This window comes from Falco peregrinus, chromosome 13, assembly GCF_023634155.1.
Source record: "Falco peregrinus isolate bFalPer1 chromosome 13, bFalPer1.pri, whole genome shotgun sequence".
In the NCBI taxonomy this organism is placed as follows: domain Eukaryota; kingdom Metazoa; phylum Chordata; class Aves; order Falconiformes; family Falconidae; genus Falco; species Falco peregrinus.
The window spans coordinates 23114990-23142859 of NC_073733.1; the positions used below are offsets into that span (position 1 = coordinate 23114990).

The following is a 27870-nucleotide window of genomic DNA, read 5'->3' on the forward strand; positions in this document are numbered from 1 at the left end:
TATTTTAATGCCATTGAATTCAATGCCTGTGAATTTAATTTCTATCTGTACTTTTGTTTAAACATTTTACAGTGTTAATTACAACAAGCAGTGCAAATTAGTCTTCCAGTGTAATAAAAGGCGTGTTATAACAGATAATAAATAGCTTTGAACCATAAGCTCATTAAGATGCTGTTGAAGTGCGTGCTCAGACTCACAGGTCAAGATCAAAACCTTCATCCTAAAACCAGGATGCGGGTCTTTGCAGCAAGTACAAGCTGCAAGCGCTGACGCAGAATGTCACATTCTTTCCAAAGGAAGATCCTGGACCTAGTAGATGGTCTGAAACCAAAAACCTCAACGTCTGGACTTATAGGACTCCAGCTAAGCTATTTTAGACAGGTCCCACAAAGCACTACTCACTATTCCTTATCATCTGTGACCATTTAAATGCCAAGCTTGGTGCAAATAAAATGATTTCTGTATCTGGATAACTGGCATCCTCCAAGCCATGCTGCCCTGATCCCCTTCCTTAGCTCTACAGGGAAAAACAGCTGAAGTGTCAAACATGTTCACCCCTCGCAGGACCTGCAGGACAAGCTCAGTGTCTTTCTGATCCTCTGCGTGGATGCAGTAAGGTCTCACCTTACCCTGCTCTCAGCCTGCAGCCCACGGGAGAAACCCCAGCAGTACGAGGCAGGAGCGATAGGGAGGGGGGCACAGCTGTACCGACAGCTCTGAACGCTGGCTCCCGGGCTCTGCCCAAACCTGGTGCCAGCCCACAGCACCCGGGCAGGGGCACACGTGTTCCCCAGGGAACCAGCGCATGGGGCAGGAGCAGGGATCTGAAATGGTTCCATCTTTACAAAACCTGGGAGAGATTTGGCAGATATGGAGCTGAGCAGCCAAGTTTTCCTTGCTGGACTCCAGGCTGGCTGCAAGATAGCTACAGGATATGCAGGATTTTGAGGACATCTGGTTGATCCTCCCCTCATGATCCAAAAGCCTGAGAAAGAGGAAGGTTGCCTGCCAACACACACACATGCCTGATACACTGTTGACACGAAGCCAGAAAAGACTTACCACTTCCAACAAGGAGCAGGTGACTTGCTGATAGGAAATACAGCAGCGCTGCTGCCAGCCAAGGCTGGCACGGGATCCTGGGCTATCCCAGGGAAAACCCTTTGGCAGCCCCATGCCATGACACAAGGACACTCACGCATCCCATGGGGACTCGTGAAAGTCCTCCCACCCAGGGCCACCACATCCCAAGAGGCAGATCTGAGCCCTCGACCTGCAGAGGAGCTGCTGCAGCTACGCAGTGGGACTGAGACGTGGGGAGATGGGAACAGGCACGTGCTTAGATACAGGCAGAGACAGAGGAACACCCTTCTCCCAGGTCACGAGGAAGACAGGGCTACGAACACAAGCAGCTGGCTGGTCAGCAGGACACTAGCCCCATTCCTGGAGCTCACCATCCATACCCTGCACCCACCTCCAAACTGGCCGGGGCTGACCAAGCACCAGCACTGAGACCCCCCCGTGCTCCTTCCCTCCCGCCTTTCTGAAGGACACCGGTCCCAACGGCAGATGCAGTTGCCCTCCTGGTCCTCACAGGACGCGGGGTGACGCAGCCTCAGCCCAAAGAACGTCCCTCTCCCCTGCGCAGAGCTTCACCCTGCGGCGGAGGACGCGCGGCTTCTCCTCACGGATGGCTGCCAGCAGCTGGGCAGCCGGACCACCACCTCACCGCCTGCTGGATGGAGGCACCGAAGGCGGAGCGCCAGCTCAGCACTGACAAACAGCTTTGATACTTATAGCTTGGTCCTAAGGGGAATTATACCCTCCTCACTAAACGGAAAATTTGGAATAGGTAAAAAAAACCCCCAAAAAAATCACAAACCGACAAGTCTATCCTTAATACCATCACTGGCCGTTCTATGGATTCAGGCCACGTTGCACCTAAGGAAAAAGATGTTCAGAGAACAACCCTGTAACCAATATTACAGTGGTGCCTTCTGCTGAAATGCCAGCACTTTGCTAGCCAGTGCTGCCACCTGAGCCACTTCCCTGCCTGCCGCAGCTTCAGCGCTGCAGGATTTACTGCAGGGAGGAGACCTCGCTCGCAGCCCTTTCAGTCACCATCTCCTCACCTACGGTCCTCTCCGAAGATGAGAAATCCTGGGCAAACCACCACCAACTGCTCCGCTTCCACGCGGCCACGGAGAAGGCAGATTCCACAGCCACACATCTGGCACACCAGTGGCTCTCCCCAGTTCCTTCTGCGTGGTGCAAGTGACATCAGCCCACTGATCTCTGAAGTGACTATGGATTTCAAAATAAAGCATGCAGGCCGGTGTTTTGCTCCGCAGTTGGCCGTTAGCCTCTGTTTTACGTGCAGAAACAGCCAGCGAGAGCTGCAGGGAAGCGGCCCGGGTCTGGCTGGAGGCAGGGGCACGGCGTCTCTGCACACCAGGCTGCCGTTCAGGAGACGTGATTTGAAAACGTGGGCTCAGCCACAAGCCCCCAGTGCAACCTCTGGTCAAGGAAGCTCCTCGGCACCAACATCTTCCATTTATGAACCACAGCGACACTGTCCCCAGCCCAACCATCGCCTGCTCTGCAGAGCTCCTGCAAGCCCACCCACACCCAAACCAGGACTCAAAACGGAAAGTAAAACCTGTATTTGCAGCTAAAAAGGAAGAGCCTTGACCAGATTCTCTGGCCATATAAAATAATCACAACGTACAAGAAAGAGAAAGGAGCTGACAGGCTTGGGGATAACAAAAAAATAGGGCCAAACCCCAAGGAAAAATCAGTGTTTCAAAGCAAGGTGCGCAGCAAAGCGCTCAGCCCTTTTGGGGCTGTACAGAAGGTCTGAAGAAGGTTGGGCCACCTTGACCCAAGGGCATGTGGAGAGACGAGATGCCTCTAGCTCACAGTTCTGGAAACAAGCCTCGTTTATTCTTCCTGGAAAAGTATGGGCAGCTAGAGAGAGATCTGGTAGGTTTACACTATAAAAAGAGAATGGCACAACACAGACAAGAAGGAATTTTCCATTCAGAATTAATTTGTTTTCATTAACACCCAATTCCATTGCTCACTATTAGAAGAAAAGCTCTTTTGTTAACATTTCTAGGGGCTGAAAAGGCCAATGAAGGGCTGAAAATGCTCCTCCCATATCAGGCTTCACACTCCTGATATTCCTGAGTTTAGAAAGTGTAGGGAAGCCGCTAAAAATCAGTCTGGTCTTCTCCTGCCACAAGTTATATACATATAATTATATGTAACTCATCCTGCAGACGAGATATTTTGCCTTCAATATAGGAAACCCAAACACCCCAGGGAAGCAGCAGCCACGCAGGGATACGAGCACCTTCGTTAATAAACTCCTTCCAGACTTTAGGATAATTACTGGTATGTGAAGAGAAAAGCAGAACCAAGCTGAGGTGTTGGAACAAGGAAGGAAATCCAGCGGAATCAGATCAGTACAGAAATAGACAGAAGGGTGACCCTGCCCTTCTCCCCTAAAGGCTAACATTAAATAAGTGAAAGTGAAACAAACGCGGAGACAGCCCTGTAGGTAAAGAGAGAGAAGCCGAACTCATCAGGCTACAAAATAAGGGCTTTTTTAAAAAAAATTAGTACATACCTTACAGATAAGAAATTTGATAGCGTAATCTCTTTCTACAGAGTTGATGCAAAACTCTGGGAAATCCAGCATCAATTGCAAATATTTACCCTGATAAAGATACACAAACAAGCGAAAGGAAATTCCACACAGAGGAACGAAAGTTGTCCGAGCTAGAGGATGCGGCTTCATAAAGCTCTAGAAACCCACGCACAGAACGCCACGTGCCTGCCTATTTCCAGCCATCACCAACGGCTCCTCCGCGGCTCCCTGCGCTCATGTGAAGCCCTTCCATGGGGGATATGAGAATTTTGCAGTAGTTTCCAGCCAAGTCGGTACAAACTTTCATGCAGCCACCGTGCCGTCCCGGCTGGGGCTTTGGCACCCCGCAGCCCCTAAAGGCACGGGGGGTTGCACCCCCCCCGCCCAGCCCTCGTTCCAGCAGCAGCAGGTTGGCCCTGGGTTCTGCAGGTGATGAAACCTGCCCCAAGGGCCAGGGGGGCTCTGCCACCGCTGGGGGTGGACACAGCAACCCACCAGCTGCCTCTGGGCATCATAAACATCTAGGTCTATTTTACTTACAGAGAAGTGAACGGCCCCAAAACTCAGGTCACGGTAGCATCACTGATGGATGGAAGCGGACAAAGGATGGAGATCTCAGCAGCAGGGACACACTGTGACAGGGGGAGAAGGGACCAGGGGACCGCTGCCATCTAAACACATAGTTACAGGCAAGAAAAACCATGTACACAACATGGACCATTTTTATTATCACCCAGGAAACAACTATGGGTGTCCCATCCCAGGCAGCCCATCCCAGGAAAAGCTCTCGCTGCCTCTCACGGTGCAGGGGATGGAAAGCACCATTTCCAGCCCAGGCTGCGGCACCTGCCTGCCCTCCCCACGCTGCTGCCCGCAGTGAGCTCCGACAGGAGCAAGACATGAACTTTAATGGCAGCGTGGGCAACAAAGATGAAGTGGAGAGGAGCAAGGCGATGCTAACATCATTTCCCAGGTTCCAAGCAATGGCCTGCCCAAGTCTGCAGCTACCACGGGACTGGTGAACACGAGATGCAGCAACACGCAGAGACTGGAGGTGCTCAGCTGCCTGCGAAGAACCCGAAAACAACACTGGCTGGAAGATGCAAAGCCTTGTCGAGGCAGCCCTGGTGCAGGGCACCCTGCCACCCCTCTTCGGTGAGGCTGGGGTGGGCTGGAAATGTCCCCAGGATGGCAGAGGGGGCTGGCCACTCCAGGAAGATGACTGAGAAAGGACAGGGACATATATGAAACGTTTCCTGGAGCGGCCGTGGAGCCAGCCAGCTTTGCTAGAGCCCATGTCTCCACACTGCCCCACAGCTACGAGCACTCCTGCAGCCCAGTCACATCTGGCAGCCCGGCGTGAGCTGGCGGCAGCTCCCTCCGAACCCTGGCTTGGGGGGGGCCCTGCCGCCCCCCTCACCTGCCAGGCAGCCCCAGAAAGCCACCGGGCACCCACCGCCCTCCTCTGCTCCCCTTGGCTTGGCAGGTCCCACATAGACATGCACTGAGCTGCTGCCACGTTATAGAGCTCCAAATTCTGCTTTGTTAGGGGTTTTGGGTTCTTTTTTTTTTTTGGTTTTTTTTTTTTTTTTTGTAATACTATGTTTTAAGTTGTATATTGTTCCAAAGCTTCCTTGTTTCATGTCATTGTTTGTTACTGTGTTTGAAAGTTGGCACATATTTGTTCAATTAAAGATTTATTTGCACTATTTGTTGAATAAAGATTATTCTTGCTAAAAGCTAAATAAAGTTTCATAAAAACTCACACATCCCATAAACAAAATACAATGTCCTTTCCAAAAAATTGTTGCACAAAACATTTCAAAATCACTCAATTCATTATACAATAAATCCACACACAAAATAACAAGACCTTGCCAGAATACATAATAAAATCTCATTACAACACTTTCAGACCCGAGCTTCAAAGTGGGAACACAAAGCCTCCGTGAACCCCTTGGCCTCGAAAAATCACCAGCGGCATGGCCGGAGGGCCTCGCTGGTACCACCTGAAAGCCTCCGCACCTCCACCAACACCCATGGGTGCCAGCCCCCTGCCCCTCGGCCGCTCACAGCCCACGGTGGCTGGTGGCCAGCAGGTCCCCCCCCCGCCCCGTCCCCCTGCCCCAGGCTGCCGGGCGCAGCCCATCGCCATTGTGCAGCGCAGAGATGCTCTCTCATAAAAGCGCTTGCAAACCACGGAAACAGAAGGCGAGCAGGGCTTCCAGCGGCATAAGGAGGAGTCAGCACAATTGCCACACGAGCCCCGAAAGCAGAGCCCCACTCTTCATTAAAGCAACAGGCGGAGTTTCTAAAAACCACGGATCCTTCCAGAGCCCAGCACATTAATAATCAGGTTGATGATGGTTATGAGTTGGCTCTCCAGAGCCCGGCTAGTTGAGATGGGGAAGGAAATAAATAAATAAATAGAAATAAAAGGCCTTTAGGTTTGCAATGATGTTTGGGGCAGAAAGCCATGTTGCAATATGCTTAGGGAATCCCAGCCAAGCAAAAGCATCCCTTGTGCTCCTGCACTCGGCACATCCAGCGAAGCAGAACGGCAGCCTGGCTGGTGTGCTTGCACCTGCCAGCACGAGCACTGACGGCAGCAAAGCCGTGGGTATCGACAGCCCCCTGCTCCGGCATCCCCAGGGCATCTCACCCGCCACAGATGGTGACAGCGCCACTCGCCACCCTGCTGCCACCTGCCCCGGCCATGCCAAACCAAGTTTCAACTAAACCTTCTCCCACCCCACATGCTGGAGCCGAGCTGCGGGGCCAATGCTGCGCTGGGGCTGGCGGCACAGGCTCTCCAGCCCTGAGCAATCGCTGCCGTCCCAGTGCCAGCAATGCCTGGCTCATTTACAGCTCCAGAACCCCTTGGTTCTCCCCATCAACCAGAATCTGGAAACCATAGAGGGATTTTTAGTTTCCCCACGCCACAGAGGGATTTTTAGTTTCCCCATGCCCGCCCCCCCCCCCCCTCGCTTCAAATGCCGAAGGAGAAGCTCCCCAGCACACAGGGCTGCGCAGAAGGTGATCGCTGTGTACCAGCTGCACCAGCCGCGCTGCGCTCCCTCCGGCACAGAGCCGAAGCTTTATGGATGCACTTACCTAGTCCCCTCTGAGCAACAGCTGTCCATGTGGATTCAGTTATTTCGGAGCAGCTACTCCAAAATGGCACTTGCGAGAAACCCCCTGCGCGGAGCAGCCCTCAGCAAATATCAAAGGGCGAAGAAAGATATGACAGATCACGAAAGCCTGACAGCAATGCCCGAGGCTTGCCTAGCTGGGTGTGACAGAGCTCTCGGGCTAGGAAAAGTCTGGAATAAGGCTAGGAAGACCCTGCTGAGAGAGACAAGGCTATGGAAGAGCCTTCCAAGGAACATGGAAGCAGAGCTGGCTCTGCCGCCCAAACAGCGAAGGGGAAATTAAGAAAAGCAGCAGAATGCAGACTGCAGTGGTGATACACGTCTCCTGACAACCCAGGTGCCAGTGGACACATTTGCCACCTGGATAAGCTCCTTATCCTTAAAACAGTATTAAATTTTAATATTAGATTTATATAATACTTTTGACACATAATAAATCATATTTTTATATAATGTCATATATTTCCCATATATATACATTCCCTTATCCCATTAAAATAAGCTGCTAGAACCCCAGGCTGCTGGACAGGGGACAAAGGGGGCTGAAGGACAAAGGCCTGTGGTGGGAAGAGCTGACATACACAAAGGTCACCCCCCCTCCCAAGGCAGGGGTTAAAAGCCGTGGTTTTTTCCTGCCATTTCAAGCGCATAATCACTTGCATTAGTTGCTAGAGACGCCTCCCTCCCAATTCTTCGCTGAATATATTGTCTCACCAGGCAGAGGAGTATGAACTCATCGTGGTTTCCCAACCCTGACCAGGGGCTCCGCGAGCTACTGGCAATACATATAATAAGTTATTATGCAAATAAAAACTGGACTCAGCCAAGTGAAATATGCTGGCTCTTAAAGTCCCATCTGCATCACAGCAAGGATCTCAACGAACTTTAAAATACTTATTGTCACCACAATAGGCAATATTATATTCTAGTTTGGATCTGTTCCTTCAGAGCACTAGCTCTCATTTGTAGATATTTTTAGATTTTCCTATCTCACTCCTCATTATGAAACACTGAGCTGCAGATTGATTTATTTCTTAAAAGCAAGTTGCTGTTTTCCCAATAACAGATTTAACAAATTTGTTCCACCTGTTCAGTTATGCTTCCAATGTCTTTTTTGTGGTTTCATTGAAGTTTTTTTTAATCCAAACCTCAAAGACTCTAAACTCAGCATTAAAAGACAAGCTCAGCATCATCACTACCACTCACAATTCAAATGCTGCTCCAAATTACTGCAAGCTTTCATTTGTAAGTCAATACAGACAGCAAGATTATTAAGCTTAATGGCTGTGGGCACAAACACACGCTCTTTGGAGGGCATTCTCCTACTGTAAATCCTACCTCTGAAGCACACGGGGGCTCGCTGCGTTATCCCCAGCCTCTTCCGTCACCCCAGCTAACCCTAGCCACCGATTACAAATAGCAAGGTATTAAAAAAATTTTAAATAAATTAAATAGTCCTATACATATTCATCAGAGTCCCTCGAGCCTGGTGTTTTTCACCGCTTTATCACACCAACTTTAAGTCAGATACCGGGATGGGGAGCGCCAGGAAAGGCAATGGCACCTCTGGGTCTGGAGGTGATGGATACGGAGCCGCAAACACCTCCCCCCTTACTGCAAGGTGCAGGGATGTGACCCTGAGCCTGGAAGGCAAAGCTTGGTGCTGTGATATTTCATTAACATAATGACAAGCAGCTTTCTTGCATTTCCAGCTCACTGAGGAACTTTATGGGTTAATATTAATAACAGCAGACGTACGGCCACCTTACCAGCCAGAAACCACCCTTATGGTAGCTAACTCCTCGTAACTAGGCCATAATCAGCATTCTCCAAGCCCTGTGGCCAGTCCAAGTAATTGCCAATTCTGAAATGGCTTAAAATAAAAGTAGGAAAATCAATGCCTTCAGCCTTCACATAAGACCAAAAAATAAATCCTGATAATCGTGAATCATAAGATTAATTATCTTGGGGTTTTATTTATTTTTTAAGGGTTCAATCTAGGAAATTCCTTGCTATTGGGTATCACCACAGTCAACAGCCCCAGATAATTACAGGAAATACTCACCCATGTGCAACACGAATGCACAAAGTAACAAAAGATCGCACAAAATGAGGAAGCGATAGAAGCACTCATTCTCCAACATCCAAGACACATCTTGGCTGCGAATGAGAAGAAGCACGCTTACCAAAAGCTGAATTATTTTGTAGGTGGCCAGTTCTCTTTGCAGGTCTCCATAGGCTGGCTGGTGCTGGCTCCACCATGTCAGCCCCACATCTCCAGCACATCACCCCAACGCCAGCCCGAGCCGCAGGCTCCTTCACCACACGCTGTCCCCCCGCTGCTCACCATGCTTGCCTTCGCGTGCTCCCTCCAGAGCTGCTGGTTAACACCTCGCCTGCACGTCTGCTGGTGGGTCACGCTGCTTGGTACCTCAAGCAGGTAATGAAGCCAGCAATGACATGCTCAGAGAAGACCTGATGGCAGGTCTTCCCCTGCACCAGCTGTGCTGTAGAGCAAGTCACACGGAAAGGAACAGCAGGATGAGACCCGCGCCGAGCAGCCGGGACGAGATCCGTGCTGAGCACGCACTGCCCTGGGATCAGAAGCAGCACAATGGTGGTGCCAGTGGGAAGGGTCTTTGGGGAAGTTTCAGGAAAAGGTGCTGACCAACATCAGGGTGGTTTTAACCCCCGTCAGTGAATGGAGAGCCCCTCCTGCCAGCTGAAGTTCCAGGGGGAAGGAGCCCGCTCCAGCAGCAGAAGGGAGATGGGGCGCCGAGGATGGCGGGGCACTGACACATCTGCCCTCGAACTGGAAGAAACAGGACCCAGCTGCTGCTCCAAAAGACCAAACAGACTACTTGTAGGAACAGTTCATTTAGTTAATCAATAAGCTATTTTCACATAGCCTTAATTCACAAATGACCATAAAAAGGCCAAATCTTAGAAGAATAATTTTTAGATTGCCAAAATCATTCCTCAGCAAATATTTTAGAAGCAAAGTTTAACTGCAGCGATTTATTGGCAGAACATGCAAGTGCACAGGTGTGCACAAGAGTCAGCCAAAGAATTCTGCTTAATTTATGTGCAAACAGTTATGTTATGGAGATATCACAGGGGGAAGGAAGAAGAAAAAAAAAAAAAGAACGAACTAGGATCCTGTAAGAAATAACCAAAGTCCTTTCAATCTGAAAATGTCAGCATTGTGCAACGATAGCAGAAACCTGAGAATAATCATCTGCATTCTTTGCATGAGGCTGGGAAAAAGCAAAATATTTTTATTCACCAAAGGGATCCTCAAAGTGGAAAACATACATAGCGACATGTTTCCAACTGGGCAGCATGAAAATTTAAAACTTAATCTGATTTTAACGTGAAGCAACTTTTTAGGAATATCTGAGGCTTGGATTACCAAAGCAATAGTGGAGAGGTGTGAGACTCAACTGAGGCTCTCCTCCGTGCTCCTCCAAGAGCCACGACCCAACCTCCCCCGACATAAATATGCAAAGAAACATTCCCATTCCCCTTGCATAGCCTTGCAGCTATTCACAAATACAGACAAGTGCTCCAAAAGCTAAAGCCAAGGCCCTGCAAGCCCCGTCTGCCGGCTCTCCTTCAGCAGCTCCAGCACGGCCAGAGCCAGCACGGCACCTCCTGAGGCTGCCCTGCACCTCTGGTATGGATGGGTCCTCTGCTCCGGGGCTGAACCGGCTTCGTTTTCTGCCAGAAAAAGGAACAACTTCTATGAAGCCCTGCTGCACTTACAGAAAAAGTCTGATTTTTTTTGGGAGGTAGACGTAGCTTAAGGGTGAACCAAAAGCTGACTGCAGCAAATACCAACTCCTGATGAAAGTCATTTCACCAGGGTCTCAGAGAAAGCAGGCAACAGGAAAGGAACAGCAAAAGGGAAACCCTGCCACAGACATACAATTTGCCCATGCACCCACTTGCTTTTATCCAACAATTAAAGCAGGAGAAGTTTCTCCCCAGCCACTGCTCAGTGTGGCCATCACCCATTGAGTGACAGCTTTACAGGCCTGGAAGCTATTTTGTGACGGGAATCCACAGCGCGACACAGCCTGCACAGTGCAGACACGAGCCCCCAGCGCCCGACGGTACAGAGCTGTCAGCGTACTCCACTGATAGAATGAACTGAAAATGTATAGAACTGCCTGGAAAAAATATCCACCCCGCCAGATTACAAGCTCCGCTGCCTCCAACAGAACAAAACAAGTTTTGAAGCGTGCCAAAGTTTGAGAACTTTCAAAAATGTTACTCGCTGCCCAAAGAGCCAGACTGACCAGGAGAGTGGCAGGTAGTACCATGCTGCTGACAACGGGAGAGGTGTACCCACAAAAGGAGGCAAGGCTTGAAAAAGTGTGCAATGTCCAAAAGATTTAACAGCTCTGCCAACAACGCAACTCACCCATTGCTAAATGCTTATTCTGCCCAGAGGTTCACTTGAAGAGGTAAGAGCCACCAGCCTAGGGGACTGCAAACCACCGTCTGCATCAAGGCTTAGCACGGGCTACCGCAGCCTCCCTTGGGATTACCCCACAGGCCACCACGGAGGGTGACGACAATGCCGGCATTGCTGGACCTCTCTCTGAGGTGGAGCTGACAGCCCAACCTGCAACGCTGCCATCATTCCCACCTAATACTCAACCCACTGCTCCTTGACTTTCCTCAACAAGACGCTGGAAGAGGTGGCGAAGTCCAACGTGCTACTGAAGCCTCCTCAAAAACAGCGCCCAGCCCTGCGGATCTTCTGCAAATGGAGCAATCGGCGCTTCCTGAACAGACTGGCACCTCTCTCTTCCCTGTGGACAGCCATCCTGGCAGATCACGTTGGAAAAAACCTTTTGGAGATGAAGAGCCCAAACTCTGCCCAAACTAAACACCAATTCATTATCTCTGAAACCGGTGGCACAATTCATCATACCTAAAGCTAAAATCGGGCACTATGCAAGACTGCTCAGCCTTCCCGCGACTCAAGCTCTCGAACACATCTTTGCTAGCTTTCAGTCAACCTACACCAATACAGCCTCCTACACCTGCTCTTCCTAAATCACTCATCTTAAGGTGTGAAAGCCATTAGTGCAGCAAGCCCAGCTGTATCGACCAACACAAGAGCCACCACAGCAGCCTGGGACATGGGACCAAAGGGGCATCGCTTACAGCACGGACAATCTCTTCCATCTCTAAACCACTGGTAACCACCAGAAAGTTTCTCCACAAAAGCCCAAGATATTCAAGCCCAGAGTACTGGCCTAAGAAAAGCTAAAAGCCTGAAAAAAACCCCAAGAAACTGCCCTGGGTTTTGTTACTGCTGTTGCATCGCAGGCGCCCACCAGCCTGACACGTACCGACACGAGTGCCCATGGGCAAGCAACAGAGCGATCCACAGGGCCGTCCCGTCGCCCCATGTAGCCTCTTGCTCTTTGTCAGACCTTTCCCCGAAGCACAATTAATCTGAGTTGCTCCTTCGTAATCAAGCTCTTTACTAGCGTGAACATTATTTTGGGTCCGTTTTGGGGCAAGAGCGAAAATAAAGATCAGGGAAGAAGAATTTCTGAAACAGCAATAACTCCAGCTCAGTCTCAGAGATGCAAGGCATATTTCATGTTAAGATGTCAGTTACTAACATTTAATGCTAACAGTGTCATTTGCCCTTCAGCTAGAAGAAAGGCATGTAAGCAACCCTAACTAAACTAAAATTTCCCCATTGCAAAGCACTTCTGCCAGGAATCACAATTTGAGTGTCATGTTTCTTGTGCCCTTCCTTGTACAATAACCCAGTAAATCCACGCTTAAAGCCAATGTTTTATTGCTCAGTATTATACGTGCCAGCGTTGACAGAGCATCCTAGCCGCCGTCTGGACCAACTTCATGCCAGTGCCTTTCTGTGACCTGTAAAATAATACTGAAATAAAGGGGAACAACCAGCGTTACCACTTTATAACCTGAACGATCCCCACTGATTTTTCACGGCAGGGTGCCCCCGTTTCTTACAGATGCAGTATTGCTCCGTTCTCCCAACAAGCGCAAGGACCAAGACAGATGGGTGGCAGCGAACGCCGGCACGGCCGCCCACCTCCTCCCAGCAATGCTTAAGATCGATTCGAGCCCCGGCAGAAGGCGGCGCAGGCGGGAAGCTGGCTTTTCGGGGGTCACCCCTACAGCACCTCCTGCATGTGTGCCCCCAGGACAGGCTGCACAAGCCATTCCCCTCCGCCCTCTTGCTCTTTCCAAACTCAGCCTTTTAATGTCCAAAACAAATGTTTACTTTTGGTTGTTTTTAAACCGCTGCCCTGCCTGCCTCTCACAGCCTCGCCGACCGAAGATAAAAAGCATAATGCAAAAACCTTCAATTCCAGTCTTTTTCAAACTTTGTTTTAGGAATTCTCTAACTGTACTTGGCCTCGCTCTAATTAACCACTAAACGCCACGTCGTTGAAGAGTGAGCAAAAAACTTGAAGCTGCATCTGCTTGCAAAACCTGCAGTGGGTTTTTTTTGTTGCTATTGTTCTCGAGGTTTGGGCTTTTTGAGAACGCGCACTGACTGATAACCGAATCGCTGGGTAAATGTGTCAGCGAGACCTTCCCTGTCAGCCGTAGCCTTGGGGCGTGATTTCTGTTCACGACATAAAAATTTTTGCTATTTGCCAGATTTCAGATAGCAAACTTGGATCTCCTGGAAGATACCTGGTGTTGCTTTTGTACCCCAGCAGCAGGAATATTTAACTGCTTGAGTACCCAACCCAGACAAGCAGCCTGAAGCCACGCAGGACCTTCGCTGGGACCCAACCGAAAGTTTAACTGCCCCAACTGCCCTCACCTACCATCACAATTACCATTCATAAAACTGGTTTTCCAGCATCTTCAGACATGGGAAGAAGAACTGATTTTGAGTCAGGAGGAACCAACGGCAGGGAAGCTCCCGGTCCACGAGATGGGGGGACACCAGCCTGGGGGTCCCTGGAGGTTTTCTTCCGAGCCCAGCTGCAGCCACCTGCACCCAACTGGGCTCAGGACCCCAGAAGTCTTCAGGGACGAGCTAGTTAATATTTCAGCCAACGTCCCCCCTTGAATACTTTGGTCCAATATTTAGGTACCAGAGGAGAGGAACTCAAGTTATGCTCAGCTTGCTGTGACCCTCAGCCCTCATCTCTGCAGCGGGTTTGCAGAGGGACCCAGCGGCCCCCGCATGGGGGGCTGTGGGGATGGAGGGAAGGGGATGGGGCTTTGCCGAGCGAGGGGAAGCATCACTAAGGCACGCAGAAGCCCTAACTTCCACATCACTTCCAAACAGCTCAGTTATTCCAAAAAGCAAGAGGCTGGCAGAGTAGGGAGGAAAGAGTTGACAGCTATTTGCTGTATCTAGCGTAATTTTCTTTGGCAACTCCAGGCTGTTGTTAGAAATGTGCGCCAGACGCCTGGATCAGCAGAGCTAAGCCTGCAGGAGTGACGCTTTGTATTTAACACTTGAAGACCTCAACTTCCGAGAGCTCATCCTACCATTTCATACCAGCCAGCGCATGAAGACGGCACATATGGAACCGACTAAGGCGCTTGATGCAGCGCCTATAAATTGTCTAAGCCTTGCAGCCGCACATGAGAGTGCTAACAACAACTGTGTGGTACGCGTTTGTTTGAAGTCGGATCCTGCTTTTATTAGAGGCGTGCTACTTTCCTCTTCAGAGCGGTGCACCGGCTGCTCCCCGCAACGTGGCTTCGCCAGCTGCAACACTCACAGCCAGGGGCGATGCTGAGGTTGCAGGGTGCAGCCAGGGATCCCAGCCTGAGCATCGGTGGCATGGCACAGTGGTGCAGGGCTCCCTGCCCGCTGCCGGTGCCCAGCCAGAGATGAGAAACAGCCCCCGTGGGGGCACACACAGGTGACATGCAGGACAGAGCCTGGAGCTCTGCAGGGCTCCATTCCATGTGGGTTCTCTGGGGATTAAAAAGATCAGCATGTGTGTGAGTACCAAGCAGAGAGGCTCTCCCTCCCCATCCCCTAAGGGAAATCCACCCTACCAGCAACAGGTTTGGTATTCCTCATCGATCCAGCCTCTTGCCAGACACAGAGGCCAAATGCAGCTGGGCAAGGTCAGCACCCAGCCTCCACAGGCTCAGCTAAAGGCTGTAGTTAAAGGACCTTTCCCACACTCATCCCCTTTTCCTACTTCATTCCCATTTTCCTACCTCAGTGAACGAGTTTGAATTTTATCACTACATCGGTAAAAGCAAAGACCAGCTGCAAAGACCAGCCCTGGCTTAGCAAACTTTCTGCTAAAGAAAATCAAGAGAAAATGTACATAGCCTAGAAGTGATGACTGCAGAAAGAAAGAGGTTTGCGTCTGTTTTCTTTCAACACAGGAAGGCCTCCATCCTCCCGTGAGCTTTGCTACCTGTACCCCTTGTCTGCTACCAGCACTGCTGGCATGCTCTACAGTTATGGTAACGCACAGATGGGCAAACCCAAAACCACTCCCCATCAAACACTCCAAACCCCCAGGCAATACCAGGTGATAGACATTTTCCCCCAAAGACTACTTCAACACCAACAGAAGCAGCACCAGAACAAAGTAATTTGGGGTTACGTGGCCTCATGCAGCCGGCTGACTGGGTGGTTCTTCCCATTCAAATAAAAAGAAAAAACCAACCAAAATACCCACCCTAAAGCAGCAGCCAGCAGACATGCAGCTTCTGGCTACGCTGGCGGCTACCAAGCAACCAAGAGCTCTCACACATGATTAAGTCTCATTTAAGTCTCAGAACCTGCTTCTAACCCCACCCAGGAAAGCGTGAAGACCACCTTGCCCCGTGCCTGGGCTGGGGGCTGCTCAGCAGCAAGCTCAGAGGCAGCAAGCCCCCGCAATGCCCTTCTCAGGCAGGTGGTCCAGCAACAGCCCCAGCCCAGGAGTGCCTGGGACACCCACTCCACGGCCAGGAGTGCAGGATACCTGCTCCCTGTGGCACACGTCTCAGGAAGCATGACTCACCCAGAATCACTTCAGAAAAGTTTGTCTCTATTTTTTTGTCTCCATTTTTTACCATTTTTCCCACCAGGGCGATTCCACACATCCAACCCAGTTCAGCACAGCAGCACGCTGTGCCTTAAAGCCAGTCACTGCCATGTCAGGAACATTTTCCCGCAGAAGTGCCTCGGAAGCCCTGGCACATCATGAGCTCTGGCGTAGAAAACCCTTTTTTGCCCCCATTTACCTGCTCTTGGCTACCATCAGAGCTCAGAAAACTGCAGCAACGCTGCCAAAATCACTGAACCCTAGACCCGAGCTCAAACCTTTTCACATGCAGTTTACTCATACGTTTGGGCTTTCAAAATTAAGTTCCATGACCTGGAAAAGAAAAGGGGCTTTGGGAAGGGATGAGGACGGGTCAGCAGCTGCTGCAGAGGGTCGGCAGCACCACGATCCCACTGTGCTGCCAAAAGAGCCGGAACGAAAGCACAACATCGCCAGCAAAGCTGCTGTGCCCTCCTCATAAGCTCTTTCTGCTGACCACCACCAACCTCCGTGCAGCCCAGGGATCCGTGCACAAGCCACGTTCCGAGTCAGAACAGCTCTTTTCAACAGCAGAAAAAACAGAAGAAAACTCCAAGTTGGCGATAAAGCTGTTGCTAAGAAAGAAGATACAATAATCCTTTAAAATTACAACTAACAACTTCAAATTTTACCTTCCCACCCCCACCCCCCCCATAGAAAAGGTCTCCTTTTGACCTTCAAAAGGGAAAATCTCCCACAACTGACTCCAGCACAGAGGTAATCCAGCTCTGGCGGAGTGGGTCCCTCAGACAGGATCACCCAGCTCCCCAGCAAGAGTTAACACCGCAAACTCAGCAAGCGCCAGCAAGCCTACCCATAGCTCAAAGGCAGCCAACCTACTAATTTAGTTCATTATCACTAAAAAGATAGTAACAGCTGCAGTTAAAAACCATTTTCTTTACATGTCTTCATTCCCCTCTCTAGATACACCTCATCAGCTGCACGTCCAGCGATTCCTATTTTGATCTGATTCTTCTGCCATAGGGTATGTTTTATGGGAAAGCAGGAGAATTAAAGCTTTCCAGGCAGAAACACCACCACTCCTAACTCCTGCAGCCCCAGGTCTGGTAGCGCTGATGAGACTGGGTGAAAAGCAGACAGGCAGAATGGCAGCACCCTGCCACCGCAGTAAAAAAAAACCAAAAATCTCATTTTCGAGCCTGAACTATTTTGCCCTCTCAGTGTCACAGCAGGTTAGCAACAGTTCCAGCCATCAGCTTTAAACAATTTCTCCTATTTTCCTATCCCATGGGAAAATTTTAAAGAGTGCTGGTTAGGGTTAGAAGTAGCTCAGCAACTTATTTGCAAGGTTGAAGGAAATAATTGCTCCAAAATTATTTCCTGGATTAATTTCACTGAGCCCAGCACGTGGCAAAGGCTGGAAGGATCACATGAAGTCTGTTTAGGCCATTAGTGCCTGCCCCACGCCTCCCTGGGAAACGCTGCTGCCGCTCCATGGATGGGAAAATAAAAGGACAAATGCAAAAAAATGTTTTCTTCTTCTCTGCTGGAAAACGTACACTGCATTTAGGTCCTCTCGCCCCTAAAGCTAATCAGGTATTTGCTGCGTGTTCAGCTGTGTGACATTATTTTACATTCCCTGCGCAGCCCCCTCCTTGCCAGGGCTGCCCGTGGCAGGAGCAGATGAGCATCTGCAGCCAACACAGCCTCCGGATCCACTCACTGCCCCAGCACGGGACCGACCGCCGGGAGCACTGGCCGCAGCTCTTCTCCTGCTGCAAGCCCTTAGTGTTTGGGGTTGTTAACACAGGAGAAAAAAAAAAAAACCAAACCCACACGTGCAGGCCTATAGAGAATTGCTGACCGTAACAGAGATTGAGAACTTTGAATGCAACAACTGGAAAGCCAAAAGCCAAGGGACAGCACTTCTCTGAGATGTGGAAGTTTTATTCCTGGGGGCAGCACTGGTGGCAGAGGGTCTCTGGCTAAGGGAGCACACACTCACCTCCTGCCCCCAGCCAGGGATGGCACAGGGGCTGCGAGCGAGGGCGGGGAGGAACGGCAGGGTTAGAGTCACCGAGCGGAAGCGACAGAGAAGGGACGTAACATCAGAAAACTTGATTAAGAGGCGTGATGAGGTTTATCCAGGGAGCTGCAGCACCCAGCTGAGCGGTCAGGGGCCGCGCAGGAGAGGCACCAGCCACGGCCGTGCGGGGCCGGAGCACCGGGGCCGGTCCCTGCACGGAGCCAGAGCCACCACGGTCACGGCTCAGCCCTGGCCACAGGGAGACCACAACCCCGACGCCGCAGGTCCCCAACTCTTTATTACATAAATATATCATTTACGATTACAGAGCTGCTACATGCTCTGAGGTGGATTTTACTCCAAGCGCTGGCTTGAGAAACTTCCTCGCTATCTTCCCCCTTCCCCCTTGCGGGGGAAATCCCCAAGAGGGATTTGAAGCACAGAGGTAAAAATGAATGTCAAAGAGGGATTAAAGGCAGGCTGACAAAGGCTGGGCACAGAGGGGCTGGGCAGGAGCCAGCACCCCATCGCCACGGGGGATCCGGTACTTAACCCTGCTTTGTCACTGACGGCACCGGGAACACGGCGTCTCTCCTAGGGGAGGTAACAGCAGAGACAAGGAGTCTGGCCTTGCAAAACCACATCTGCCATCATTGCCACGGCAGGCTGGCAGCTCTCTGCTGGGCCACATCTAGCCCATGCCTGGGCTAAACTAGGGGCATCGCTGCCCTTCCTCAGGCCTTCCTCCTCCCTCACTGCCCTGGGACCAGCCGCTGCGTGAAAGCCCCACCGCAATGCCACCCCATGCAAGCGCTGCTGCTGCAAAGCCATGCAACACAGCGACAGGCGGTGACCGCAATCCCATGTAACGCAACATGCTGCAACACCATGTCGAGCAGCGCCCACCATGGCTGCAAAACCACACAAGGCAATGCCATGCCACTGAGAAGCCACACCATGCCATGAAGCACCCACCGCTGCAAAACCATGCAACGCCATGCCGCTTAGCACTCACCAGTGCAAAGCCACGCTGCTTAACACCACTGCAAAGCCACGCAACACAACCCCACACCATGCAATGCCACACAACACCCGCTGCTGCAACCCCTTGCAACGCAACCCCCAATGCTGCAAAGCCATGCAATGCAACCCCATGCCGTGCAACACCCGCTGATGCAAAGCCACACAATGCAACCCCACACCATGCAACACAATGTCCGCCACAGCGCCATGCCATGCCCACTGCTCCAAACTCACGCCATGCCTGCTGCTGGTGTCCCCACTCTTCTCAACACCTTTAGTTCTCCTGAGTGAACGTGACCAAGAACAAAGCGCTGGTGGCAGGGTTTCAGCTTTGCACAGTACGCCTCCTTACCCTGCGCAGGCAGGAGGGCACAGTGCGCAGCTACGTCTCTTGCAGATTTAGGTATGATTTCAGGTCGCTGCTCCGCACAGCGCAGGCAGAGCGGGGAGCACCCGACTCCAGCAGCTGGATGCTGGCACTTGCCATTTGGAATGCATTAGAGCACTGGCATTTCATCAGTACAGCCCTGCATATTTAGTACTTTGCACTTACAACAGAATTTTATTTGGGCTTATGGAACGAGCTCATTTTAATATCCACCCATCTGTGAGTAATTATTCCTGCTGTAGTAGCGCTCAAGCCCAACTGGCCTCAGCATCATTAGCATACAAAACCCCCGCGTTCCCCCAAAAGCTTAACGAGAGCACTTACAACTGCAACCGTCCCATAAAGGCAGTTAACTATTTTAAAATTGCATCCAAATCTCACTGTAATTTCGTACTTGGGCACAATGAGTTCTGAGAGATTACACATCTTCAGAGACACACTCACCACTTACTCACTGCGTGCACTTTACTTAGTGCTTTACATTCACAAAAAGCCCTCAGCCTCTCGTGCAGCAGTTACCTTTTGCAGCCAGACACCTCTAAAAATAACATCCTCTTTAAGTGTTGAAAGATACTAAAATACAAAGTCATCAACATATAATAAGGCTGGAATGGGAGCTTTGCATGCTCTGAAGCTCTCAGGGTTTGGCTTCCAGTCAAGAAAAATATATTGGATTAGTATGAGAGCAAAATTAGGATAGTGTGCAGTTTAATTAGCATTACAAGATACTACATGTGTATGGAAGAGCAGAGAAGATTTATAGTATTATGTGGTAAGAAAAATAATGTTAAAAGGTTAGAATAATACCGGTTTGATAAAGCACTGTGTACTCTGAGGTTAAAGTGAAAGATAACTTTGGAATGCCGCTGACTGTTCTTAAAAAACGCAGGTTTGAGCATTTGCCAGTTAACACATCTAAAAATTGTGGAAAAACCCTGCAACTTCACTCATGTGTCGGTCAAACACTCACTTTGGCAACAACATTCTCCATCAAGGAATTCAACAAATGCTGATAAAAAGTCCTAGTCCCCACACAAAATTGTGGTATTTACCCTTCATGGAATGAGCAGAAAATAAAATAAATAAATAAATACAGCAGCAAGCTCAGCTCCGGAAGGGGAAGACGGGGCAGAGCTTGCAAGAGCCTGGAGAGGAAGGAAGCCCAGTGCTCCATGCACACACCGTCCCACTGCCAGCCGCCTCGGGCGAGCTCTCCCCTGCTGCACGACGCCTATAGCCCGACGCCTGCAGGATGCCAGGGCCCACCTGGTCCCGATGTGCTGTTCCTCTTAGTTGGGCTTTTATGTTTCCAACAAGATAGCAGCATGCCCGCTTTCCTCCGGGAGCTGAAGCCTGTCCTCTCCTTCCCATATATCGTGGAATTAATTTCCTCCTCATGCCACGGAGCACAGCTGCCTGCGCCCTCCCCAGGTAGATAATCTGCCTGATGTTGACACAAGCTTTGAGATAGTGGTTGCAAAATATATTTCATATTTTCCAACTGCTCCTTCTCTCCTAGCTGTGAGATATTTTTTTTTTTTTTTTTTTATCTCTGCACTCCTCTCACCAGCATCCCCAGCATTTTAAGGGCATCCCTGGGGAGGGCATCCCTGGGGAGACAAGCCTGACCTGCGCTTGGAGACCCCAGAGCCACAGCTATTTTATTATTATTTTTTTTAATTCTCGCTGACCTTTTCCCCCTTTCCAAAGGGGAATTCCTAAGCTCCAGCTGCTGCAGCTGAACAGCTCAGGAGCAGTGACATCCCACCACATCCAACCCTATATCAGTCTCACCTGCTCGATGTAAGGAGGCAGAACAAAATGCATCCAAGCAGCACCCTAGATCTGTGTAAATAAGCGTGCTGGGAAGGTGCCAGGGCAGCAGCAGGGCCCAAAGCAGCCAAAGGAGACTATTCCTCCGCACACCAGGAGTTAAACCTACAGCACATGCACGGATGCACCACAAACCCTTGGATGCACCTCAAACCCTTGGGGCAAAGCTCATGCTGTACCTAATTTTCCAATTAATGCAGCATACCCAGCAGTCACTGCCATTCTCCCGACGCTCCGTACCGTTTTGAGAAGGAGGAGTTGATGGGATTCACGCCAGATTTTGCACAGAATCTTCACAGGTGTAGTAGCAGAAATATGGTTTCTATTTGACATCAGGCAACCCCGCTGCAGCCCCTTCTTCCCGGCACAGCCCCCAAACCTCACGCAGCCTCAGGAATGCCATCCTCCCTGTCCCGGGATGAGCACTATTAAGACGTGAATGAAGGTTACCAGAGCCCCGATGTGTTGTTAGCCAGATAGTGCACTGCGGTCTCCCTTTATTGCCCTGTAAGAGCTTCCTCCAGCTACAACTAAGACCGCTGAGCCTAATTCGAGGGAAAACTCACCACGAAGCACACCCCATCCTTCTGTTCCGCAGCCTGCCTGCGCAAACCCATACCCTGGGATCAGAAACCCCAGAGCACAAGCCCTGAGCAGGTACTGAAGGGTCCATGCCCTGCAGGGTGCTGCGCAGAGGCTGCTCATGGAGGAGGATAGCACTGGAGAAGCGTTTCCAACAAGCCACTCTGCTCCAAGCTTTCAGCACGCTGTCAGGTTTCAGCTCATCCCTGATCCATCACATGCTGGTGCAGCCTCCCAGCTCGGGATGCGGGAACCAGACACAGTAATGAATGTGCATGGATGAGCTCAAGGTATGCTCGGGAAGGGAGAAGTCTCTGGAGCAGCTTTAATGCCCTTTGGACCCTTTGACAGCACGTGGTGCAAATCGCACCCAAGCACTGCCTTTTACTCTGGGGCTGGAATCAAGAAGAAAGGGAAAAATCATTGCAATTTCACATGAGTCAGGCAAGAGACATGGAGGTGCCCTCCCAGCTGAGCACCAACGCTCCTCTACTTTCCCCCAGGTAAGTCTCGCCTAGGTGTTCTGACCAACCTTCAAAACTCCATTTCAGTACAGAGCCACTTACACTGGACTGATGACATTATTTTGAGAAACAGTGTACAATTATTTTGAGAACAGATGGCACCAAGAACCTGGCCACAACTCCCTGTTTTTGGTTACAACCCTTCGGTGGCAGAGGGCAGACTAAGCGTACAAGACGATGTGATGTCTACCTGTCCTCTGCAACCAGCAGACCCTTCCCACGGCTGGGGAGAGCCCAGCACGCCACATCCCTTCTCCAGGCAAACTGCCCAAATAATTCACCAAGAATTACTCTGCCACAGCATGCTGTCCAGAAACAGAAAAAAGCCCCGTATGTATTACTTCCTAAATCTTTTCCTACCTCCCCAATTATAGTTATTTTTTTAAAGTATTACAAAAAGCAGCGTGCATAGACTCGATTGCACACCCTCACTGCATTTCTTTATCCGTGACTACAAGCAGAACACTACTTTGTCTCTAACGCTTTATTCCTACTATCTCCATACCAAACGAGCAGGCTTTTAGAGGACAGATATAAATCAACGGGGTCACATACCCCCAAACGACTGCTGGAACCAGAGGATGCTGGCTGTTACTTCAGGAGATGGTGGGATACAGGTGGGAAAATGAAGAAAAACAAGGAAAGGAACAATTAAGGTATTTCTGCATCTTACTTTGGTGGAATTAAAAATACTGGCAGGAAAGCGATGATACCGTCAGGAACGCTGATGCAAGCGCACCTCGGAAGTGGGTACATACCTCGTCCATGGGTGAAAGCTGCCGACCTGGGAGCAGACAGACACCCAAGCACTCGGGACACTCACCAGGGCATGCACTTTGCCCGGTGCTTGTGAACGAGTTTTTGCAGAAATGTGGCACGACAGGGCTCGCTTAGGGAAGAAGCACAGAATCGATGCTCCGTGAGGCTCAACTATTACAGGGGGTTTTTTTTTGGTTGTTTTTTTTTTGAAAACAAAATGCATTTTAGTTTAGGCATAAAACACTTTAATGAGCGGTACATAGTACCCCCGCTGCCTGTGCTCCACGAGCGGAGCCATTAGTGAGGCGCCTGCTGAACACTAACACACATGCTGGCAGAACCGCTGTTGTATTCCCCAGCACGGCCACCTGAAGGGATTATTTAGATTTGATAACACCAGTAACGGCTGAGCGGGCCACCACTCCCCAGACACGCTATCGCATCTCAGAGGGACAGCCATCGAAGAGTCGGTGAATTAGAGCAGCATTAACAAACTTTTCATCTCCAAGCCAAACTAGTGATGCAACACCCTGCAGCTTCTGGGACAAAGATGTGCACTACAGTGCCTCAACCTCTGCCATGAAAAATTGCCCTTGTATCTTAAATGAGTTACATATTTGAGTACCCTGTAAGATAGGGAAGCGGGGCGTTATCGAGCTGCCAAATCTCACTCCTGTCATGAGGTCATTTCTGGCACGCAGCCAGGCAAGATTTCAGCCAAAATCTCTGTGCTGACCATCACTCCCCATTCTTCCCCACCACCCCCCGGCTCCTCTCCCTCCTGCCTCAGATCAGAAAAAGAGGCAGGAGGGGAAATAAAATATTTTTAAAAATCAGGGAGGGGAATATTTTCTTGTTTTTAAATCCACTTGTACAATTACAATACACGCAGTCGTTACTTGGACTCTTTGCTGAAAATACTTTGCATAGCTAAACACAGCAAAGGGCTGTGTGTTGAGGGCTGACAGCAGCATGTTTACTAGGCTGCTGGGTCCCCCCCAGCGCGCCCCCCACTCCATCCACTCCCCCACAGGTCTCCGGGAGAGAAATGCCATTGATCAGATTGCTTAAAACAATTATTTAGTTATTTCTGCTTAATTTACGTAAGCACCCGTCTTCCCATACACATGCATGGGACCGCACTTTGGATTGACCAGCTTGGTTGCTACGGGTCGGAAACCAGCTAGGCACCCCGGATGCGCCCTGAAGTTTTTAATGTGGTTGATGATAATTTTTTTAATAAGGCTGTTTGCAACTTGCTCGTTTCATTGCTTTCATCAAAGGAGGGCTACATTCACAGCACCTTTAGAGGCAGAAGGTGGTGGTTTTCAGCCACACATAGACCACAGTGACCGGGAACGCAGTAAAGTCAGCGAGGAACAGGAGAGCAGCACCACTACAAATAACATTAATTACACGTTGTTACAGCACCAGCTCCCAAACAGAGCGCGCGCTCAGTGCCAGCAGTCAGGCTGCAAGCTGCGTGCTGCCCACCGAGCTCAGCCTTCCGCACGCCCTTACTAGGGGAAACTTTCTCATCACAACTGACTGCTTCAATACGTCTGAAAGAATTTCTCATCTTATGCCCTACAGGCCAGATGTAAAACAAAGAGATAAATAATTAGCGTTACCTTATCTGGAGTATATCAGCTGTAGCGAGGGACACTTGGATCTTCATATGCATCCAGAGACAAATTATTTAACCCTGTAATTTACGAATGCCTCAACTATTTACCCTGGTATTTCATTATACGTTCGCTGGAAAGAAGAGCTCTAAAGACTAAACAGATCCAGCACGATAACACGAAAGGAACTTCAGCCGCGTGCTCTTACAAGACAACCGAAGAATTCCAGCATGACACCACGCCACTCCGACCCACTGCACGTTGACACTGCTTGAGCACCGAAGGGAGGGAACAAACCCCCCCAGCCGACTGACGACCACGGCTCTCTCCAGTTCAACACTTACTTAGGTTTTACTATCGGAAGCCTCAGAATCCGAACATGGAGCGGAAGGCACAAGCCTGGCTTTCCCGGGAGCAGCCGAGGCCGGCGCAGCGCAACGGCTGCCAAGTAGGAGGAAGAGTTTCCAAACTCGCAGCTTTATCAAAGCTATTTTTGTCCTGCCCCCCCTCCCCGCACCGATAAGCAGCGAGGCGAGGGCTGCCGGGGCGCTGGCGCGGGGCTCCATGCCTCCGCCGGCTGGGACCCCCACCGGGCCCCACCGGGCCAAGCCAGCCGGCATCTTTGGGGAGCGGGCCATCCGCTCGCGAGGCTCGAAGGGGAGGAAACTCCTTCCTCCAGCTTATCCTGCTCGCAGCGAGGTTTCGTGCCTGGAAAAAATGAGCTAAGTTTGCGAGCGGAGGCCCCAGCTCCGCTCCTGCTCTCCCAGAGGCTCTCGGGACAGGGAGCGCCCCCGGGCACCCCGCTCCGGGGGCTGCACCAGCGGGGGAACGGGAGGCAGAGGCCAGCCTGCCCGGCCCGGCCCGGCACGGGCTCACACTGCGGGGGGCTCACACTGCGGGGGGCACACCGCACACCGAGCCGCCGCTCAAGGGCTGTGCATCCCGCTCCTGCGGCAGGGGCGGGCAGCGGGGATTTACAGCACCGCAGCCTGCCCAGAGGGGAGGCAGGCAGGGGGTGCGGGCAGCAGGGTCCCCCACAGCCGGGGGCCTGCAGCAGGGGCCTGGCAGCAGCGGGGCCGCTGGCCGGGGACGGAGCGCGGGGGGTCCCGGGCAGAGCCGCCCCCCGGCACAGGCGCCGCGCTGTGCCCCGCCGCGGGCCGCGCTCTCGGCGGCGGAGCCGACACGGCCGGGCTGTCACGACGGAGCGACAGGAAAGCGGCGGGCAGCAGGTGGAGCGCAGGCGGCCCCCGGCAGCCCCGCGGAGATCCCCGCAGCCCGGCTACCCCCCGCACCCCCAGCCGGGGCACCGCGAACCGACCCTCCCCAGTCCCCCTCCCGTCAGCGCCGCTTCTCGCCCCCCCCCCCCCCCCCCCCCGCAAAAAAAAAAAAAAAACGCAACTGCGCGAGGAGGGTTGTTTTTTCTTGCAGCCCCCACGGGACCGGGCCGGCCCCAAACCGCATACGCGGGCAGGGGCGCGGAACCACCGGGGTCCCCAGGCCGGTCGCGGGTGGGGGGACACGCGGGGCTCCGCGACAAGTGCGGTCCCGCCCGGCCGCGACCCCCCCCTCCGCCCGGCCGGCACCCACCTGCTGGCGCCGCTCCGCCCCCTCGGCGGGCCGCTGCGGCCAGGCGGCGGCTGGGGAGCCCGGCGCTGCCGCCGTCCCGTCCCGGCGCGGCGGGGCGGCGGGCTGCGGGCCGCGGTCGCGGCGCAGCTCGGAGCGCAGCTCCAGGTAGCAGCCCAGCGTCAGGACGTGCAGCGCCAGCGACAGCGCGAAGAAGCCGAGGAAGAGCCGCCAGCTGCCGCCGCAGGCGCAGCCCCCGCCGCGGGGCGCCGCCGCCTCCCCCTTGCGCTCCGCACCCATGGCCGGCGGTACGGAGCGGCCGGGCGCCGAGCCGCTACTGCTCCATGCTCGGCCGGGGCGCGCCGTGCCGCCGGGGGCTGCGCGGCCGGGGGCCGCCCCAGCGCTCCGCCAGTGGGCGGGGACACGGCGCGGGGCGGGGACGCGGCGCGGGGCGGGGCAACGAGCGGCGGCCCCGCCCCGCCCGCGGGCAGGGCGCGGGCTGGGTGGTGGGCGCGGGTGCGGACGGGGCTGCGGTGCGGGTGCGGGCAGGGCTGGGAGCAGGGCCGCGGGTGCGGGCAGGGCCGGGTGCGGGCAGGGTGGTGGGTGCGGGCAGGGCCGGCTGCAGATGCGGGCAGGGGTGCAGGCAGGGTGGTGGGCGCAGGCAGGGCAGTGGGTGCGGGCAGGCCCCTGGATGCAAGAAGGCTCCTGGGTGCGGGCAGCCCCAGGTGCAGGCAGGCCTCTGGATGTGAGATGGCTCCCGGGTGTGGGCAGGTCCCAGCGTGGGCAGCCCCAGCTGCAGGCAGCCCCAGGTGCGGGCAGGCCATGGCCCCACAGGAGGAGCACAGCCATGCCAGCTGTCCCCGGCGGTGGCGGAGGGCTGCCATGTCCGCAGGCGGTGCTCGTGCAGGTGGCCTTCACCTTGTGATGCCCCGCTGGGTGCAGCCGAAGGTGGGCTCCTGCTTGGCTGCGCTGCGGGGGCTGGGAGCATCTCCCAGGCATCCCATGCCTCCATCCCACCGGTCTGGCTCAGCACACCCGGGGCCTCCAGCACCCTCCTGGTTCCTTTCTTTAAGCAAATGGAGCAAAGAGCTGCAGAGCAAAGCTGAAAGTGGTGGGCGGGGGGTGCTTGGCACAGGCCATGCGTGGCCGTGCTGGCAGCCACCTGCCGGGCTGGGAAGCGAGGGGGGGCAGCTTGCTCAGCCTGGTGGGGCCTCGAGCCCCTGGGAGCGCAGCTGCCTTAGGCAAGGGTCTCTCGGAATGAGTTTCCCTGCCAGGGGGCTGGGTGCAGGCAGGGCAGCCCCGGGGGAGGCTGGAGGAGGATTTCTGGGAGCAGTAACAGATACCCACAGCCCGGGCCTCAGCACCACTTGGGAGGCAAATGCAGCTGGGCACTGGGTGCCTGGCAGGCTTTTGGATGTTTTACGACAACTCCCAACACCTTCTCCAGCTTTTGAAGGTTGTTCCTGATGGCTAGAAAGAAATGAAAGGCAGAAAGCTGCTTGGACAAAGGTTAACCAGGATAAAGTGTGGGCTTTGGGAGGGAAGGCTGTGAACTTCTAGAACATGGGCTTGAATAAACCATGCGTTCGGGTATGTATCCCTCAGAAAACAAGGAGTGCGGGAAGACGTCCAGGGAGTTGCTGGTTCCTTATTGGAATTAGAGTAATGGCACATCTGCAGACCATCCCAATGCAGAAGCGAGATAGAAAGAATA

At 52.5% G+C, this 27870-nt stretch overlaps 1 protein-coding gene across 5 annotated transcripts in view; it reads right to left on the reverse strand.

The window, feature by feature from the left end:
- EDA (ectodysplasin A) overlaps nucleotides 1–26552 on the reverse strand; it is an 81737-nt gene extending 55185 nt beyond the window's left edge. For all 5 annotated transcript variants that reach the window (XR_008749716.1, XM_055818266.1, XM_055818265.1 and 2 more), the window contains exon 1: nucleotides 26181–26552. Coding sequence is in view for 4 of the 5 variants with exons in the window: in XM_055818266.1 (XP_055674241.1) it covers nucleotides 26181–26456 (276 nt within the window). In the remaining variant the exon portion in view is untranslated. The remainder of the gene's footprint in view (nucleotides 1–26180) is intronic.
- Between the last annotated feature and the right edge of the window lie 1318 nt (nucleotides 26553–27870).